General features: G+C 41.2%; 3 protein-coding genes across 6 annotated transcripts; 1 reads left to right on the top strand and 2 right to left on the bottom strand.

Moving 5' to 3' along the window:
* Window positions 1-47: 47 nt before the first annotated feature.
* On the bottom strand, window positions 48-5478 carry hnrnph3 (heterogeneous nuclear ribonucleoprotein H3 (2H9)). 2 transcript variants are annotated; one of them, XM_011609596.2, is made up of 12 exons: window positions 5351-5478; window positions 4457-4553; window positions 4224-4379; window positions 3954-4097; window positions 2699-2837; window positions 1992-2191; window positions 1723-1818; window positions 1514-1546; window positions 1331-1446; window positions 1103-1238; window positions 925-981; window positions 48-817 (listed from the first exon to the last, which is right to left on the bottom strand). In XM_011609596.2, exons 2-12 carry the CDS (start codon window positions 4542-4544, stop codon window positions 738-740), a joined length of 1245 nt encoding a protein of 414 aa, XP_011607898.1. In that variant the 5' UTR covers window positions 4545-4553; window positions 5351-5478; the 3' UTR covers window positions 48-737. The 2 variants fall into 2 exon arrangements, with proteins under 2 accessions (XP_011607898.1, XP_029701546.1); XM_029845686.1 differs by lacking the exons at window positions 4224-4379; window positions 4457-4553; window positions 5351-5478 and having other exon boundaries at window positions 2699-3707; window positions 3954-4091.
* Window positions 4199-8156, top strand: pbld (phenazine biosynthesis like protein domain containing). 2 transcript variants are annotated; one of them, XM_029845687.1, is made up of 11 exons: window positions 4199-4339; window positions 4460-4574; window positions 5972-6071; window positions 6143-6241; window positions 6338-6447; window positions 6656-6685; window positions 6797-6885; window positions 7046-7137; window positions 7220-7303; window positions 7457-7519; window positions 7613-8156. In XM_029845687.1, the coding sequence occupies exons 3-11, from the start codon at window positions 6011-6013 to the stop codon at window positions 7720-7722; spliced, it is 738 nt and encodes a 245-aa protein (XP_029701547.1). In that variant the 5' UTR covers window positions 4199-4339; window positions 4460-4574; window positions 5972-6010; the 3' UTR covers window positions 7723-8156. The 2 variants fall into 2 exon arrangements, with proteins under 2 accessions (XP_029701547.1, XP_003969511.1); XM_003969462.3 differs by lacking the exons at window positions 4199-4339; window positions 4460-4574 and adding an exon at window positions 5612-5826 and having other exon boundaries at window positions 7613-8155.
* Window positions 7804-17679, bottom strand: dna2 (DNA replication helicase/nuclease 2). 2 transcript variants are annotated; one of them, XR_003890400.1, is made up of 25 exons: window positions 17376-17679; window positions 16982-17038; window positions 15859-16648; window positions 15520-15625; window positions 15174-15323; window positions 14868-15051; window positions 14529-14677; window positions 14254-14376; window positions 13890-14139; window positions 13690-13804; window positions 13450-13606; window positions 13157-13348; window positions 12803-13048; window positions 12597-12710; window positions 10814-10923; window positions 10563-10672; window positions 10338-10466; window positions 10085-10177; window positions 9799-9992; window positions 9602-9691; window positions 9308-9521; window positions 9112-9225; window positions 8857-8998; window positions 8636-8782; window positions 7804-8443 (listed from the first exon to the last, which is right to left on the bottom strand). XR_003890400.1 is itself a non-coding variant. In XM_011609594.2 (25 exons), the coding sequence occupies exons 1-25, from the start codon at window positions 17403-17405 to the stop codon at window positions 8390-8392; spliced, it is 4080 nt and encodes a 1359-aa protein (XP_011607896.1). In that variant the 5' UTR covers window positions 17406-17678; the 3' UTR covers window positions 7804-8389. The 2 variants fall into 2 exon arrangements, 1 of the variants encoding a protein (XP_011607896.1); XM_011609594.2 differs by having other exon boundaries at window positions 8857-9042; window positions 9136-9225; window positions 17376-17678.
* Between the last annotated feature and the right edge of the window lie 277 nt (window positions 17680-17956).

Below are 17956 nucleotides of genomic sequence, written 5' to 3'. Positions count from 1 at the left end.
AGCAAACATCAAACCATTAACAAAGTTTCAAAGACAAAGAGGATTAAATATAAAATTTATTCAGCAAAATGTACAACTGCCGCACAAGCTATCTTACAGCTCAAATATAGAGAATTTATTGTACTGAATATTCAACTTAAGTTCTTCAATGAAGTGTGAAAACGTTTATAGATAATAAAAAAAAAATGCACACGGCTCACATTTATCAAAATTTCAAGCAGGAAGGCTAATGTGAAAATCAGAATCACTGTGTTAAAAAGAACAATCAAATGTTCTGCTGGGGAGAAAAGAAAGAAATCACTCCTGCAGAGCAGAGGCTCCCTCAACATGGCAACTTTTATCTCAAGATAATTTTTCCCTTATCCATTTGTGCTTCATCTTCACACCGCTTCTGCAAAAATGTACATTTATCAACACTGAGATACAAACATCACCATGCAAACTGCATCTCAATGACTAAAACTAACACCTCGATGTTCCAATCAGCTATAATTTAAAATTCTGAAAAAATAAATTACCACTTTTGTTCATGAGTCCAGAGGATCAGTAGAATGGTGCCATTAGGATCTAAATTCAATTGTTCTAATATCTTATGTGACATTTAAGTTAAAAAAAACTTGCAGTTTAAAAAAAAAACAACACGTGAGACTTCAGATTAACCCCTGAATTAAAATAATCATGAAAATGTGGCCAATTATAAGTGGGAAACAAACATCAGGATGGACTGGAAAAATGAATCAGTAAGAATTTCTAAGTCCACTACTCCGGGAACCACTGCCCCCTCCTGAATTACTGTAGTAGTTACCCCCACCACGACCTGAAGAGAAAAGAAATCGTTCATTTGATCTGTCATACAACAGATAACTTGATCATGTGATGATACACAAGCTTTCAGATTTAGCCACAGAACAGGCAGAAACTCACCCAGTTCAGATGCACCACTGGATGTCGAGTTAAGAAACAGTTCAATGTAGCGATGTTCTGTGAAGGAGAAATGCACCTTGAGTGAATATTTTCCTATGGAAAAATGTCCTGGATCACCAAAGTTTGTGTTTGATTATGTTTTGTATCGAGCATCATTTGGAGGAAACCGGGGACATACGCATGTGATTCTTGTCTTTAGACATGGCTGCCACTGCATCTTCATGTGAGCGGAACTCTACGTCTGCTTCTCCAGTCGACTTGCCATTGGGGGCGAAATCAATGTGGACTCGCAGTGGATTTAACGGAGAGAAGAACTAAGGGAAAAAAAAAATGGGACATTAAAACAGAGTGAATGCTTTTGAAAGCACAGAGGCTTCTTCAGACCTTTGATAGAAGTGTTACTCACTTTAGCGACGTCGCCCTCTGTAGCACGGAAAGGTAAACCCCTCATGTGAACAAAGTGGCCACTGTGAAACCCGGGGCCACCGTCATTTTGACCGCTGTAGCCATGACCCCCCATCCCTAAGAACACACTTGTTACTGATTTCAATGTTTCTGATCACCTGAGTGAAATCTTGGGAGAACCTACTGTGAGAGCTTGTGGTTTCATTTTGACGACTTCCTGCAAAGATAATGACAGGAAAAAAAAGCACTTTAATAGTCAATCTATTTAAGAAAATTGATCATTTTTAAATCATCATGTTTAAAATAACCAGATAATCAAGCTGGTCAGTAAATGGTTAAATACACCTCATGTAGGTTTTTCAAACATTACCCTGAATGAATTTTGGACTTTACCTCTTCCACCTCTCTCCCCTCTCAGTCGCTCATCAAACATGCCGTTACCAAAGGAATAGTTGTTGAAACCATTGTAGCCATCAAAACTCGTGTAACCTGGAACAACCAGACAGTCACAAAGAGGAAATCCATCAACAACAAAATGGAGAAGCTGTTCGCGTCACTGTAACCACGACGTAAACTACAAAAATAAATAACACTCGTAAAAGGTCAACAGAGTTAAAAGAAAAAGGGAATAACCTCAGATACCAATTTCACTACAATCTCACCTCCTCCATAGCCCCCTCCACTCCTCATCGGCTCCATCAGGGAACCCCCGCGTCCGGGCCCTGGTCCAAAGAATCCTCCTCTGGGGCCACTGATCATGGGTCTATCATAAGGCCCTGGTCTCTGGCCTCCCATCCCCCTCCGTGGCAACTCATAATAGGCTCTGATCTCATTACGGCTGCTCTTAAAAATCTCTATATACCTATGATGTGAAAAGTCCATGAGGTGGGAGAGAGCAGAGGAGAGGTTACAGAGTGGAAATAGAACTAAGACGCTAAGCTTTGATCAAAAACTCCAATCATTAGCTGCTCTCATATCTGTAGTTTAACCTCACCTTTGATATTTGTAATAAAAAAAACTCTTTACAAAGTGCAATATTTTGGAGATCAGCAGAAACCCGTGTGAAACTTAAAAAAGTCTTCACTTTCTTCTGTTAAGGTTCCACACTTTTTCTACTTTACGATCCTACACATGATCTTTCATCCTTTTCCCTACCATAGTTACAAAACATGACACCATCAACCCCTCCCACTGTCATTTTAACATAGATTACATGACCCACCCAATTAACCACTTAAATATTTACCATAATAATTCAAGTAAACCACACCAAACTTTATTTCATTACACATACCAAAATTACTCTACGACCCCCCCCAAAAGAGAACACCAGCCCAGATCCAGCCCGTCCCTTTCCCGTCTGTCCCACCTGTGCCCTATTCTTTCCTTGTGTTTCCCCAGAGCCTTTTCTGCTATCTCCTTTGAAGCAAACTGCACGAAGGCTTCCCCTGTGCTCCTCCCCTGGTAGTCCACTGGAAGAGTAATCCCATTTGGCACGATTCTCAACCCTTCAACCCAAGCACACATAAATACAGAGGTCGGTATGGAAACTGAGAGATAGAATAGATAGAACAAAACCCGCTGCTGAGCTGGCAGATGGTTTAATTGAATAAAGTTGACAGTTGTTTCACTTATACGAAAATATAAAGACTACCAGAATAACTGATATTGCATATTGAAGGTAGACGTACAGCATTACTTCCTTTTGTGTCTATTGAATTGTTCACTGTCACCAGTTAAATGACCTTGACAGGAGAAATGTCTCTACAGCTTACTGTATTTTCGCAGCCATAAGGCGCACTTAGAAGTCTCCAAAATGGACGGTGTGTCTTATGTGTGCACCAAGTTCCGAAATCTGTAAATGCTTTTCGGCTTTTGCAAAAGCCGCCATCATTTACAAGGAGCTGCACGGCAACGAGACTGAATCTGACAATGACAAGGGGGAACCTGGCGTGTTCGATGGAGAACTAGCGCAGCTGTTCATTTCGGATACAGAAGATGAGGACTTTGATGGATTTGTGGATGAGGATTGTTCAAAAAATAACGTGAGTACATTGCTAAATACATGCTAGCATTCATGTTTTAAGCTAGTGTACCGGTATGTTTTACCATGCCCGCGCCCTATAATCCGGTGCACCTTATGTATGTGTTAAATACAGAAATAGCACCCGTAACTGAGACTACGCCTTTTAATACGGTGCGCCTTGTGGTCGCGAAAATACGGTACATGTAACTGACAAGTCATTTAAAGGCACCACTTAATTTTTTTTTTTCAGTTAGTTCTGCATCCTGGTCAAACCTACAAGGTCCACTGCTGACCCCTGACCCTGCACTGCAGCCTGTCACAGAAGAATAATCTTTTTGCCTAGTTTCGCGTACTGTGGAAAAACATGGACATCAGGGAGATATTGAGCAGAAACATTTATAATATAATCCTTTCATAAATCTTATTGATTGGACAGAGACTAAAATGGCCACAACTTCCTGCAAATAATTTTCCATAAACATCCATCTTAACATCACAGAGTGGCACAGAGACGTGTGTTTTTCTGAGTATTATTAAAGATTTACATAGATCAAAGTTAATCGGGGAATCAAGGCAAATATTTGATGTTAATGTTTACCTGAAAAGAACTGAACAATCTCCTCTTTGCTGCAGCCAAATGGAAGACCTCTGAGCCTCAGGGTGCAACCGCTGCAGCTGTCATAGTCAGCAGGACCGCTGCGTTTCAGCACCCAGTCCATCTCACTGCGGTTCGACTTGAACACTAAATCAAAGAGAAACATTTAGCGGAAAATATTAGGACCTGCAAAAATAGTTAAGTTTGGAAAATGATTTTTAAACTCATTTGGCTCTGATGCGGGTCATTGAATGCTCTGCCCACCAGACTCACCCTCGATGTATCGGTGGCCCATATATTTCCGGTCCTTTGCCAGTGCATTCTTGAAATCCTCTGCTGTTTTGAGTTCGATGAAGGCCTCTCCACTGGGCCGACCCTCTTTGGAATAGGTAAAGCACACGCCGTTCACTTTTCCAATGATGTCACAGTCTGTGCATAAAGGTAGAATGGTTAAAATGACTTGATGTGTTCTCTTGCACCAACTGTATGATTACTATTATTCTTACCAGAGAAGAAACCAGCAACCTCCTCCTGTGTACAGGACCAGGGCAAACCTCTGATCCGGACCACATAACCCTCGTCATTCAAAGACATCCTCAATTCCTACAACACAACAGGAGAACCGTGAGTTACCATGTTCCTGTAGGTTTCTTAATCATCCAGGTTGATTGGAGGCAGCTTCACATCAAAGCTTCAACCAAAGGACCAACCAGATGCCCTTGGCTGCTCATGAGGTGGCTGAACTCGGACGTGAAGCCTCATGACTGCGGGTGTGACAATGCGAAAGACAAGCGTTCAAATAAGATAAACTAGGTTAAATAAACATTAATTTTACAAGGGACCATTTATTTTGTGCCATTTATTCCTATTTAAATGTCAATATATAGATGTTAGTTATAACAGGTTTTAGTTTTCAATAAATACCTTCTGCACTCGAAATTAAAGTCAATGTCAAGCAGCAAGACAATCAATAATGTACAATTAAACCAATGAGACGCCGCTTAAACTTAAGTTAACGCTTAGATATTTCCTATTAACATAAAACTTGTGGCTCAGACAACGCAATTTCAACTCATTAACGCCTGCCAAATTATCCTGGCTGTGTACCGTTTGATAACACAACTTCGTATGAAGTTAATAAATTTGCCATGCTACAAACTCGGTTAGCTAATGCTAACGTTTCGTTACAGCCGGACCTTCGTGCTCCATGTTAGCTTGATACCGTTAGCCATTAGCAGGCTCCCGGCTAACTGTAGGGCAATAGCAACGGTCAAAGTACAAGACAAATTACACCATATATCCCACGTCAGATGCGAACAATGCACACGGGATATTTTCCCACAGACAATGACGTCACATACGACGGCATCAATTGTCTGAAAACGATTCAAATATCTTACAGCCAGAGCTTGTTCCCAGTCTCCTGCTCCTGTCACTAGTCTCAGGTAGCACCGCTAACAACCAAGCTCAGGTATGTTCTCGCGAGACTATGGTACGCATAATAATGACGTAAGTATAGTAGGACCCATTTTTGTATTTCCACTGCGGCTGCTATTTATACTGATTATTAGTAATGGCAATAAACTACATAATCTATTACTTATTTTTACGAATAAAAATGAGGACCATCCATCTTTCCCCCCTGACGTCACAGGTCTCTTTCCAACTTGTTTAATAAAAGTCTGGCAGTGAGGTGAGACCAAAGTGCATCTGAAAGATTGTTCAAAGTTCACAGACTGACTGCTGGGAGACCACATGCTCTCTATTACTCTAAACTCAGCGCCTAACAGTCATGGAGATCCCAGTATTTACAATAGATGCCTTTACTAATGTACAATTTGAAGGGAACCCTGCAGCAGTTTGTCTGCTACAACAGGTGAGTGTGGATGTTGGCCTTAAAGTGAATCCTCTGAAAGCATAAATGAGAAAACGTGTGGCAAAATGACAATGCTGTTTGCAGTCGTGTTTTCATACGCATGGCCTGAGCATGTTTTATGGTGTAATGATTGTGTTTCTAACAGGAGCTGAGGGATGAGCTATATCAGAAGATTGCAGCCGAGATGAATCTGTCAGAAACAACTTTTATCTCTGTGCTCGACCCCTCTGACAATTTTACCACAGGTTGGACCAGATTTGTTCAATATTTCATAATTTCAATGATTATGACAACCCTCATGTTCTGTAATTACCAGGCTCAAGATTCCACCTACGATGGTTTACGCCCACCACTGAAGTGAGTCTGTGTGGTCACGCCACTCTGGCCTCTGCAGCCGTGCTCTTCCAGCATATGAGTGAGTCTTCAATAATACCCTTAAACATCCCGTGCATGCTTCTTGATAATGTGTATTTGCACCTGGTTAACATAACTTTTGGCTTGTGTTTGTTAGAGAATGTCAACCACACACTGGTGTTTGAGACAAGGAGTGGGGATCTGGCTGTTTCCATGCAGGAGGCAGCATATCTGATGGACTTTCCTCTCAACACCCCAGTTCAGCAAGTAGGCTGCAGCTTCACTAACAGCTGGAAAAAACATGTGTTGCAGCTAAAGAGGGATCTACAGATGGAACAAAGAGCTAGAAATCATGATCAACACAACTGAATCACTTTCTATTATTCATTTACTGTAACTACATAAAGTACATGAACCTTTCCTAATTATGTCAGTGGCCAATTCTAATTCCTGTTTTTACAAAATCTTTTTTAAGGATCCAAATGAGTTCAGAGACATCATCAAGGTCAGTTAGACTGGACATTTAAATTCGAGATATTTAAAGGATTAATCATTAAACATTCCTGACTGTGTCATGTTTTTGATTATCTGCTGCTGCTGTGTGTGTGTGAGACAGACTGCAGTTGGAAACAACCCAGTCCAGGATGTGTGTTTTAGTTCTAGTACCAAAAAACTACTGATCCGTCTAGCTGATAGCTGCAACAGGTTACACACGCACACACACACACAAAATAATCTGGGCAAAAAAGTGGTTATCTTCATTACTGTTAATCCCTAAATCAAGTAGCACGCGGGCCGCATATGCCTGATTTTCTCTGGCTCAGGTTGCATTCCCAGTTCAACATGCAATATTTTTTTTGTACAGGTCAGTGTTAACAAGCCTGAAAGTTGACCCTGTTGCTCTGCAGAGAAATGAGACAAGTGGAAGAGTCAAAGGACTCATCATCACCCTCAAAGGTATTTACTAAAGTATTTACTGAGCCAGTACAGGTCTCTGGTCACGTGTTCATCGATGAACACAGTTCCTGATTCCCTACAGGATCTCCCGACAGCAAACCTGGATATGATTTCTACTCCAGATACTTTGCTCCCTGGAATGGCATTCCTGAAGATCCAGTCACTGGTAACCATTAACAAACCACACACATGCATGTTGAGTAAAGGGTAAAAAGCTTCACGCAACAAGTGATTTGTGTGTAAGCAGAAGCTAAATCTCAGCACACACTAGTAAATGTATAATGTAATATATGGATAAGGTAATCATTTGTCCCTGCAGGTTCTGCTCATACTGTACTGGGTGGCTACTGGTCCCAGAAGCTAGGAAAGACTAAAATGCATGGTAAATAAATTACCCACACTATTTCCACCCTGAACTTTCAAAAGTTTCTTTGATTCTGTCAATACCAACATTCTTTATTCTATGGTCCGGCAGCATATCAGTGCTCCAGTCGAGGCGGAGAGCTCCAGCTAGAAGTGAAGGATGAAAGAATTCACATAAGTGGAAAAGCTGTTACTGTACTGAAAGGAACAATTACACTGTAGGCACAGAACGGTGCAGTGACCGACCTATCGATGAGCACTTGTACATCATTTGATCAAGAGAGTCTTCAGGCTGCTTATTTAATGTGAAAATCTTTAATATAAACACCTGGACGCAAAGCCATAAACTACAACTGTATTACCGGTATTAATTATAAAACCGAACAAATCACAAGATTTAAAAAACAAACAAACACATATTTGCATTCTGGATTGTCAGTGCTGTGAGGTATAGAAACATAAATATGTACTGCTGAAATGTTCAGGTTAGCTGACATTTGATTCACAGTATCAGTTCCAGCACTTCATATCCTGACCTGACCAAAAGAAGAGACTCAATTCACATTCCAAATTATTATTCCCACTCCAAATATTATTCACAGCATTGTCATCAGCTGTTTATGTGACTTCAAGAATAAAAAACAAGCTCGTCTTAGTGTTTGTCTAGTTACTATGTCAGTCCACTCAATCTGGTTCTTTAAAGAAAAAGAAAAAATGGGAAAAGCTGCTAAATAGCATCTTAATGTTGCAATTTTAACAAACAAAACACCTTTTTAAAATAAACCCTGAAATTTCAAGGATTGGCTGTCTGACTCCTGGACTCCTGACTTTATTCTGCTGGTAGACAGACATCCATGTCCATGTCAATGTCCACTCGGTTGCTCCTCCATTACAGGACCATATCTGGAAGCGCCTTGTGTGCAGCTGGTGGAAGCTGAATAATGTGAAAATGGTTCAGGAATTCAAAAATTTGAGTTTGGTTTAAGTTAGGTTATTTGAAATCTCTATTGACACCATGATGAGTCCCTTCCTAACAAAATAAAGATTTTACAGTAAATAAAAGACCATATGCATTTCCACTGGAGTCAAGTGACTCTTCAGAGTGGCAACAATTCTTATATTTTATGAAGGATATCATATTTTCTTGTTGTAAATGGTTGAGCAGTTTCTCCACAGGAGAGTATCGTTGTAGTGTTGTGGCAGAGCCCACCATCAGCAGCTTGTTTTTGGCTCTGGTAATGGCTACATTAAGGCGGCGCCAGTCCTTCAGCAGCTCTCCTAACTGTGGATTAGGGAAAAACAAGATCAGGTCAACTTAACTGCCCAGTCAATGAGGCAAAACAAGGAAATACTTACAGTTCCCTCCGCTGTGGTACTCCTGACAAAAGACAAAATGATCAGGCTTTTGTCCCGACCCTGGTACCTGTCCACAGTGTTGACCTCCACACCAGTAAAGACAGAAGACTGAAGCAGACCAGAGATTGTCCTTAACTGCTGCCTGTAGGGGGCGATAACACCTATGTCACTGGGTTTACACCCTGCCTGAAAATGAAAGTAAACAGAGGATGAACAATAGCAAGGAACCAGCAAAAATGCCAAAACTACAATTACTTGATGAATGCAACAGCAAGGAACCTTTATTAGCAGCAAAAGTAGTTTACGAATGACAACAGCCTCAGTGTGGTTGCTTATTCCTCCCTGCTCAACAGTCTCCAATGCTGGAACCTAAAAAAATAGATTTTTTTCTCAGCAGATTCCAACCTCAACATTTCACAGGTTAAAAATTTTGGCAGTTAATTATACGAACCACTGAGCAATCAAGGAAACAAACAGGGTTGCTTGGCAAAATTGTAGCCTGTATCCAAGCCAGGTCTTGCTGAGGATCTGCTGCAGAGTGGGAACCAAGCTCAGACAGGACTGAGGGCAGGAAGGGAAGGGTGATCAGTGCTGTGGCCGTCCTCTCTGATCCGCACTCCAGCCTGCCCTCATACATCAAGGAGTTACTGAGTGACATTATCTGCCTAAAAACAAAACACAAAGACCAAACATTGATTATAGAGGGTACACCTGAGAGAAACTACTTTTCAGTGAGTGGGTTTACCGATTCATTCGATATTGCACATTGAGTTGCACCACAGCTTCACTATGAAGTTCCAAGCGTTTAAACAGACTTTCATCCATTCCACGTGACCTTAAAAGAAACACAGGCGCAGATATAAAAACTGAACCCGGTTTCACTCTGCTAAACGGCAATTATAAAATGACTTTATACTTGAATTAACTACACACATATTGTACCTCGCTTCCTGATTCTGTACTATAGGTGGCAGCTGTTGGTGGTCTCCAACCAGCACAAATCTCTTGGCATAAAACAGTGGTCCTATGCAGATAGGCTGGCTGATTTGAGAGGCTTCATCTACGATGCAGAAATCAAACCTGCGACGGGTAAAAATGGGATGTTTGATGCCCATACAGGTGGTTCCCACTACAAGCTAGTAAGAGGGAAGAGGATCACTTTATTAACACAGGCTCTAAATATAGATTGGAAATTATTCATTCTTTTGTTTTATTTTAGATATATCACCTCCTTGTTGTAAAGCTGCTCCAGCTGTGACAGAGAGTGAACCCCCCTCCTCCGAGCACTTTCCTCCGTGTATGAAAGAATCTCAGGATGAACCTGATGGGATGAAAGAAGAGGTGATTACAGTCACAAAGAATCCTGGAAACACCTCCCTAAAAATGTAGTCATCAAACTTCAGCATCTCAAGAATTCTGAGACTGTAATGTTTATACTTTAATTGCTCAGTATTCTACAAAAACTACATATGATTGTGCACCTTCTGTGCCTGCCCAAGACGCAGAAACCCAACACGGAAACGCTTGAGTTTCAGCAGGATGTTGTCAACAGCAGAATGTGTGTAGCTGGTCAGCAACACACTGAAACCACATGTATAAAGGATGCGAACCTGGAAGAAAATTCACAGGTGTGAGAAAAGCAGGAGATCATTACTTCAACAGAGATGACATGAGGCTAAGCGTGTGGGTCTGTGTTTTGAGTTTACCAGGGTGCAGATGGTTGTAGTTTTGCCTGTGCCTGGCATACCAACAATCAGTGTATAGTCCTTTGATAACAACACCTTCTTCATTGCCTGTTTCTGTGGTTTGTTGAGACCTACAAAGACATGCATGAAACTAACTGAGGCATTCTGCTGTTGTGTCTGTGCTGCCTATAATTGTGAGCTGGGTAAGATTAAGAAGAACTTTATTCATCCCCCGTGGGGAAATTGAATTACAACCTACAACAAGTAACAACCTTTGAGGATGCTGGCCACCGTGTCCTTGGTCTCTCTTGGCAGAACTGAGCTGAGGCTGCAAATAAACTCTGGAGGACGAAGGTCAACAACCAGCTCCCTCAGACGAGCACTGATGAGACAAATAATTTGAATAAAAACTGTGAAAGATTTCTGGCTCTACTAGCAGTCCTTTCCATTTGAGCATCTAACAAATCAATACCAAATCTAAGAGTAAAGTAGTCAGACTATAAAGTGCTCAGTGCACTAGAGCAAAAAGTGACAGTAGTAATAAAGTGACATTTTAAGCTGCAGTAATAGAATAATGAATCTTTGTCCTTATGTTTTCGCATGACATGCATTAAAAAAAAAAATTCTCCCAGCTATAAATCATAAAAATCACATATTGATAAAAACGGCAAATATAAATCTGTAGGAGCAATAAGGAGTTATTTAGTGCAGAAGTGCAAGACTCAGTTCTTTATCACACATTGTGTGAGTGCATGTTCGTATTGGACTGCTCGGGGCTAAAAAAGATGCATGTGTGGGGTTAGTGGCAAGGTCAGGCCTTGTTCTGGACTTTCTTCTTGATTCAAGTTGTGGAAGAGGACTCCCCCCACCCCATGTGCTGTTTTCATTTCCCGGGCTTCCTGTCCTCCGAGTCGTGCAGCTGCCAGACCACACCGCTATAGAATTGTGTCATTGGCGGAGGGGAGCATCCAGCTTGTTTCAGCTTCCTGAGGATGAAGAGTCTTTGTCAAGCCTCCTTTACAACGTTGTGTCAAAGCAACGGGTCAGGTCAGATGTGATGTGGATGCCAGTAATTCTATGTTGTCACCAGGCTCAGTAGCTTCCCGTAAACAAGGAGGATGATCTCCTTGGTCTTGCTGACAGTGGGGTCCACTGCGTTCTTCAAGCCCATGTTTGTGGAACGGAAATGAGTGCAGAAGACTCAGCTGAGAATGCAGCCCTAAAGTGTACCTGTGCTTAGGACCAGTGTGGAGGATGTGCCGTTTCCCATGCTCACCACCTGAGGCCTGTTGGTGAGGAAGGTCCTGATCCAATGACAGTCTGTGGAGCATCACTGTCGAATTGTTAGGGATTATTGTGGTGAATGCTGAAGACAAAAATAGGCTCTTAATGTAACTTTTAGGATGCTGCAGGTGGGTCACAGCTGGGGAAGTGCAATGGAGACTGCATCCTACTTTGATCCTCCCTCTCGTTGAACTGATATAAATTCAGACCAGCAGGGATGTTGACCTTGATGTGTTTTAGGAAGATCTTCTCTAAGCACAGCATGATCCCTGGAGCCAGAGCGACAGGGCAGTAGTCATTCAAGCAGGTTACAGATGATTTCTTTTAGTGATCACGGGCAGAATGACGGAGATCTTGAGGCTGACATGGACTGTAGTGAGCCTTAGGTTTAAAATGTTGAGGAAAAACACCTGCCAGATGGTTTGGCACATCATTTCAAAGTGCAACACAGCATCTTATCTGGTCCTGCAGGTTTGTTGATGTTAATCTTTTTCATTGAAGGCCTAATTTATAGCTGGAGGAGGAGAGGCACGGTTCACCATTTCTGTTGCCAGGTGTATTGAAAGGTTCATACATTTGCAGGGCGAAGGGGAGAGTGTGATTGCAGCTAATCACTCATAGCCTGTTATTGTCCTGATGCCCGTCCACATAATTCATGGGTTGTTACTGTCAAATGATCCGCATTGTAACGTAAAGTGTCATTCCATCAGCAGTAATCATTGACTATAGAGGGATGTTGCAAAGATGTCCGTCTCAGGGGTCAGTACCTACCTGTCCTGATTATTCTCCATCAGACTGGAAAGATTAGTGAGATGTGTGCTAAGACCCACCACACCTTCATAACCATCCAGTCGAAACAATACCCCAGTGAACTTCGATAGATCTCTGTAAAACATTTAAAAAGTGCGAGTTTAACCAAGCAGCTGCATATTTAGTTGAAATACTTGAGATGCCAGAGCCAGATAATTCATTTTTACCTATCCAGAGTGCAGCTGACTGAAGTGAACATCTTGTTAACCTCACACAGGAATCCTGTTGCCAAGCCAACAAAGCGACCTTCCTGGTCACTAACCACAATGTGATCCCCACTGACCAAGCCGTTAATGTGGTAACCTTCCTGTGGCACAGCACAGCTTCGCTGGAAATGATGGAGGAAAGCTCCTTTGGACTGCACCACTGGGCCACTGATATGCATATTGCCCACGCAGCTTCCCTTTTTCTCACTGAATACACAGTTCAGATCATTCCAACATTCAAACCATCGTTAATGTAGCTGTAGTATTCAAACATTACATGTCTTATGGTTAAAACTGAAGAAGCCTGGTTGTTACCTCTCCTCTGGTGACTGAAGCCATATTTTCTTTTGGGTGTTTTTAGTCTCCATGGCGGCAGCCTCAAGACAACAGAGCAGCAGCCAGTGGGAAAAATATTTCAGGTGAGGTGGGGTCAGATGACCCGTCTCTTGCTGCAGAAAGTCACGGACAACGCCCACCAATGCATCTGCAGTGGTGTTATCCAATGCCCTTGGAGGATGCAGAAAGAGAAGAGAGTAGGAAGAAAAGCAACCCAAATTTACAACTTGCAGATTTAAGCACAAACGCTAATGCTTAATGTCTCTGTTTACCTCTCATATAAAGCACAGTTTCTCCTCTGAGGACAATACTGGCAAGGCTGTCTGTTAGTTAGGATGTCAGGAAGTCGTGACAATCGGCTCTTCTCTCCTTGTCTCGCCACACAGTTTTGAATGTGATGAATCAAAGTGTTTCTTAGCTTCAGCAACTCTGACGGAGATTTTTTTTTTTTTAGAGAAAGTTATGGAGGCCCTCTGTGATAAGCTGTGATCAGCATTTGAGTGCACTTGTACCTCTGTAGTCCATGTGGCTGGGCACTACAGGGTGGAGATTCCCATTCTTGAGGTAGAGCAGAAATCCAGCTTCAGGCCTGTATCTTTCCAAGCTCATCAAAGTGTAAAGAATGACCTACACAGAGAAAAACCAAAATTAAACAAACTTTTGACTTGATCCATTCACTGTCCACGAAGATGACAATGCTGTAGTCCAAAACCTGACTGCGATGCTCTATGGAGTTGGATTCCCTCCCAGTTTTCAGCTCCAGCGGGATGGTCCTCTCTTCTTGGATTCTGTGATTCTGTCCATTTCGTGGCCTATGGATCTGAACTTGTGCAGTCACATCTATTTTCCCTTTCAATCCAAATCTTGGCGACCAAACATTCTCTTCTATATCTACCAGCTCAGTGAATCTGACCATAGCTGTTGCATCTTGGGACTTGCCTGGAGGTCTGCTGTTGCAAGGGCTGAAGAGACAGCATTAGATTGTTAATGTGCTAAAACTACGCTCGATTTATTTTATCCTTTATCAGAAATGTAAATGTGTAACGTGTCTGCTTGTTTCTGTTAGGTGGACATACATTTTGAGACTAACGGCTTTGGGTGAGGTGGGATTCAGGTAGTCCTTAGCCCAGTGTTCTAGTGAGGGCAGATATACATCCAGTTCTTGCTTCATCTCTTCCTGACTCACACCCAAACAGTACCTGAAGAAATGTGGACGAGGCACAACAGTCAAACATTACGTGAAATATATGCTTGAAAAAACAAAACAAAAAAACAACAACCCCAAAACAATTTAATATTTAATCTGCACGATTCTGTACAATTATTCTAAATACACTAACAAACCACTTACATATCAGGCAGGTACTGAGGGCTGCACAGAGCCTCAGAAGCCAGCTTTGAGAGACTCTCTGAGGAAAAATCTTTAGCTGTGGCAGCTTTCTGGAAGACGTCATGGACCATAGTACCATTCAGCATTTGCTTTGAGCCACCATCAAAACTCTGAATTACGGCAAAGAGAAACCATGACAATAATGGCAAAACCACTCATTCTGCTGTCAAAGGGGAACTCCTGTAACACATCTTTATATGACCCATAATGAATTTGTAGATCCAGTTAAACATCTGTGGAGGGACTAGGTAGAAGATGCTGAGTCAGACTGATAGTTAGAATGAAATTAAATTATTTTACCTTAAACATATCTCCTAATACTGCACGCCTCATGCAGCGGATGGAGCTTGAGATGCTGGTACCTGAGATGAGACTATCAGGCAGCAAAACCAGGAAGCCCTTCTCTCTGTCTATTAACCAGGATCCGCCCTCAGACTGGCCCTCTAGATGAACCACATCACCGATACTAACGGGTGTCATCTCCCTGTATACATCCACAGAAGGATGTTTACAGTAAAAAAAAAAATTACACAACACAGCTTGTGACAGATGCTACAATTAAACATATGAGCTAAACAGCTGCCGGAGGCCCAGAAATAGTTTTACCATCCATCTTTCAGAAGACACTTCTCAGTTAAGTCCAGTGTTTTGGAGCATGAGACAGTCAGTGTTTTGAGGCCAGGTCTCTCCTCCACATCCAAAACCCAGTAGCGATTATTTAGACCTCCAGAAAGGATGACATGGTCAGGAACTTTCCTAAAGGGATGCAGAGGGACAGATGTGCTTCCAACCATCATCTCTCTGTATTTTGTCATGAACAGGACACAAACATTGCAGCACACTTAAGGTATATTTTTTGAAACCTGAAGTACGAGCTTTATTATTAAGGACACGGCAGTCAATAACCGTCAAGTAAAATGGATTAAAAAAAATCCCTTCCTACAGTTCTCACCAGGGCTTTTGGGGTTTTTCCTCTGTGACATGATCTCCATCATCCATTTGCTCCTCAAACCAGCACTCGTTCAACCCCTCGTCAAGCTGACATGCTGATGCCACTCCTGTATTTAAATTAGGATTCACGAGTACATTCGTTAGAAACCATTATTTTTTTTGAAAGGACAGCTAAATACTGTTGTTTTCTAATGTTAAAAGGCTACGTCCCATGTTACCTACACAAACACAAAATAACTTGATCAAATCTTCAGTAAGAGTTCTACATCACACACGAGTCAACAGTGACATTTGTTCTCTACACGTTAAAAAACAACAACCCATAACTGAATCACTATACCTCTGACCCCTTCTGGATTCGAAGTCCCATTGTCTCGGTCTCCTTTTGATGAGTTAATTTCTGTTCTCACAGCATCCTTCTTGTTACAGTCCATCCCTCCCTTTTCTGCAGTCTTCAGCAATGCATATGTGGCTGTTGTTAAATTGCATTTCTGCATGTGACCAGCTCCAGTGTGCAAATTAACATGCAGGTGAGGGTTTAGCTTTTCACAAGCTTTTGAATCAGCTGTTTTTTGAGTAAAAATATAACCTGTTTTGTTCTCCATGGTCCCATTTCTTATAGATGTTTCACTTATTCTTTTAGCACTAATGAACATTTCATTCCCTTTGTTATGAACATCTGACTGCATGGCATTAAAAGGCCTGGCAATATTTAGGCTGTGGGCTGTTTGTGTCAACCCATTGGAATTCATTGACTTCTTGGCACTGTAGGACTCTTGTGGAGGACTAATGAGTCTTTTTCTGGTGCAAGAAAAATGACTTATTGTTTTTCCTTCATCTTTTGATAAAATTTGATGTATGCGTGGCTCTCTAGATAAAGGCCTACAGGCCTGAGGGCTCCAGTCACTTTTCTCTGTGGAAGAAGCCAAGAAAAGCCTCATCTGACTTTTGGGTGTTTCTGGGACATACAGAAGATCTGGAGAGGAGGGCAGGAGGTTATCAATGTCCCCAAGAATGTTCCTCTTAAATGGAGAATTAGGTATGAACGTAGATGTTTCGTCGTTGATGTGAGGTTCAGGCTTTGCTGGTGCAGGGAGGGCAATGGGCAATTTTGTTAAGGTTGTGGAGTCCTAAAAGCAATAACAGTAAAACTAAGAAGGATTGAAATGCTGAAAACAGGAAAAACAAAAAGATGTTATGGCTGTAGTCTTATTTCTGTGAGTTTGTCTCTGGATATCTGTGCTTATGTGTAAATTAATTAACCTTTAGGTGATAGGGAGTGCACTGTGTCTTTTTTTCTATCCACAAACTCATTGTAAAAATATCCAATAATATAGAACACATGTTCATGTGGCTGATTGGTGCTGGTGAAAGATGGCAATATATGTTATCTTGAGCAACACTTGGTCCGGGATTAACATAACAATACACAAGTATGCGAATAAATGACAGAACCCGTTTACCTGTAGTTGGTTTTTAGACATAAAGAAGGATGATATGTTCTTCTGTCCTCCTGTTGCCTGACAGAAATCACAAAACAAAAACACCAACTTGAATTTCTACAGTGTATCTTGTAGAAATATTCCACAAGGGCAATAAACAGAGGAAGGTCAAGCGATAGCAATAAACTACCAGTCAGATAATGCATTCATATATTCCTTCAGCCTCAAAAACCAGTTCAGGAACACTGCCTAACTAATCAAATGTTTGAACTGCATATCAACAAAAATAAACAGAACAGAAAATGAGGTGATTTTCACTGGTTTTCGTATATTAGCGTAGGTATTTTTATGCAGTTTGTCTGCAAAGATCAACAAAACGCTTTACTAAAAACAGCGGTTCAAATTCTGTACCTACCGTTGTTTTCTTCAATTTTGTCCTGTTCATGGTTACTTTCACTAAACCATTAATGTCATTTAGGTAGCTATGAAATATCCGATTAGCTCACATAAAGACAATGCTGTGAGCCTACATCTAACAAACACGGGATAAACTAACCTCGCATCTATAAAAGGAAATTATTTTTATTCCATTCTTATTGGCTACGCATCCCCACGATCTGGACATTACCGATAAACTACTAACATTCTTTAAATTTAGTATCGTGCTCTGGTGGCGCGAAACATTTAGAAACGCGCAACGGAAGTGATGTCAAGTGATCGACTTCCGGCATCATATACTTTTGCAAGGTTGAGGATATTTTATATAAAAATGAGATAAATTGATTTTTAAAGCAAAAACATAATCAACTTAAGTAATAATTGCTAGAATACAATTATCACTTAAATATAATAAAGTAAGAATGGTATTACTTAAGTAATAATTGCTAGAATACCATTCTTACTTTAATATGTTGAAGTTGTCCATTTTAAATTTGCTTTTTTAAAGGAAAGGAAGTTTAATTACTTTTATTTGTGCTGTACAAAGTTAACTAATCA

This window comes from Takifugu rubripes, chromosome 13, assembly GCF_901000725.2.
Source record: "Takifugu rubripes chromosome 13, fTakRub1.2, whole genome shotgun sequence".
Lineage (NCBI taxonomy): Eukaryota > Metazoa > Chordata > Actinopteri > Tetraodontiformes > Tetraodontidae > Takifugu > Takifugu rubripes.
The sequence above is the reverse complement of the archived record's forward strand: the minus strand, read 5'-3'. Positions and strand labels throughout refer to the sequence as shown.

Excerpts from the sequence above, each read along its gene's own strand:
- dna2 (XM_011609594.2), bottom strand. The coding sequence starts at position 17,405 with ATGAACAGGACAAAATTGAAGAAAACAACG. Across the intron at positions 13,805-13,889 it reads CCATAGAGCATCGCAGTCAG|GTCATTCTTTACACTTTGAT; the intron begins GTTTTGGACTAC and ends TTCTCTGTGTAG. Across the intron at positions 9,522-9,601 it reads GTGCAATATCGAATGAATCG|GCAGATAATGTCACTCAGTA; the intron begins GTAAACCCACTC and ends TTTTGTTTTTAG.
- hnrnph3 (XM_011609596.2), bottom strand. The coding sequence starts at position 4,544 with ATGTCTTTGAATGACGAGGGTTATGTGGTCCGGATCAGAGGTTTGCCC. Across the intron at positions 982-1,102 it reads TAAAGACAAGAATCACATGC|AACATCGCTACATTGAACTG; the intron begins GTATGTCCCCGG and ends TCTCCTTCACAG. Across the intron at positions 818-924 it reads CAGTGGTGCATCTGAACTGG|GTCGTGGTGGGGGTAACTAC; the intron begins GTGAGTTTCTGC and ends TTTTCTCTTCAG.
- pbld (XM_003969462.3), top strand. The coding sequence starts at position 5,743 with ATGGAGATCCCAGTATTTACAATAGATGCCTTTACTAATGTACAATTT. Across the intron at positions 6,686-6,796 it reads AGTTCAGAGACATCATCAAG|ACTGCAGTTGGAAACAACCC; the intron begins GTCAGTTAGACT and ends TGTGTGAGACAG. Across the intron at positions 7,138-7,219 it reads ACTCATCATCACCCTCAAAG|GATCTCCCGACAGCAAACCT; the intron begins GTATTTACTAAA and ends GATTCCCTACAG.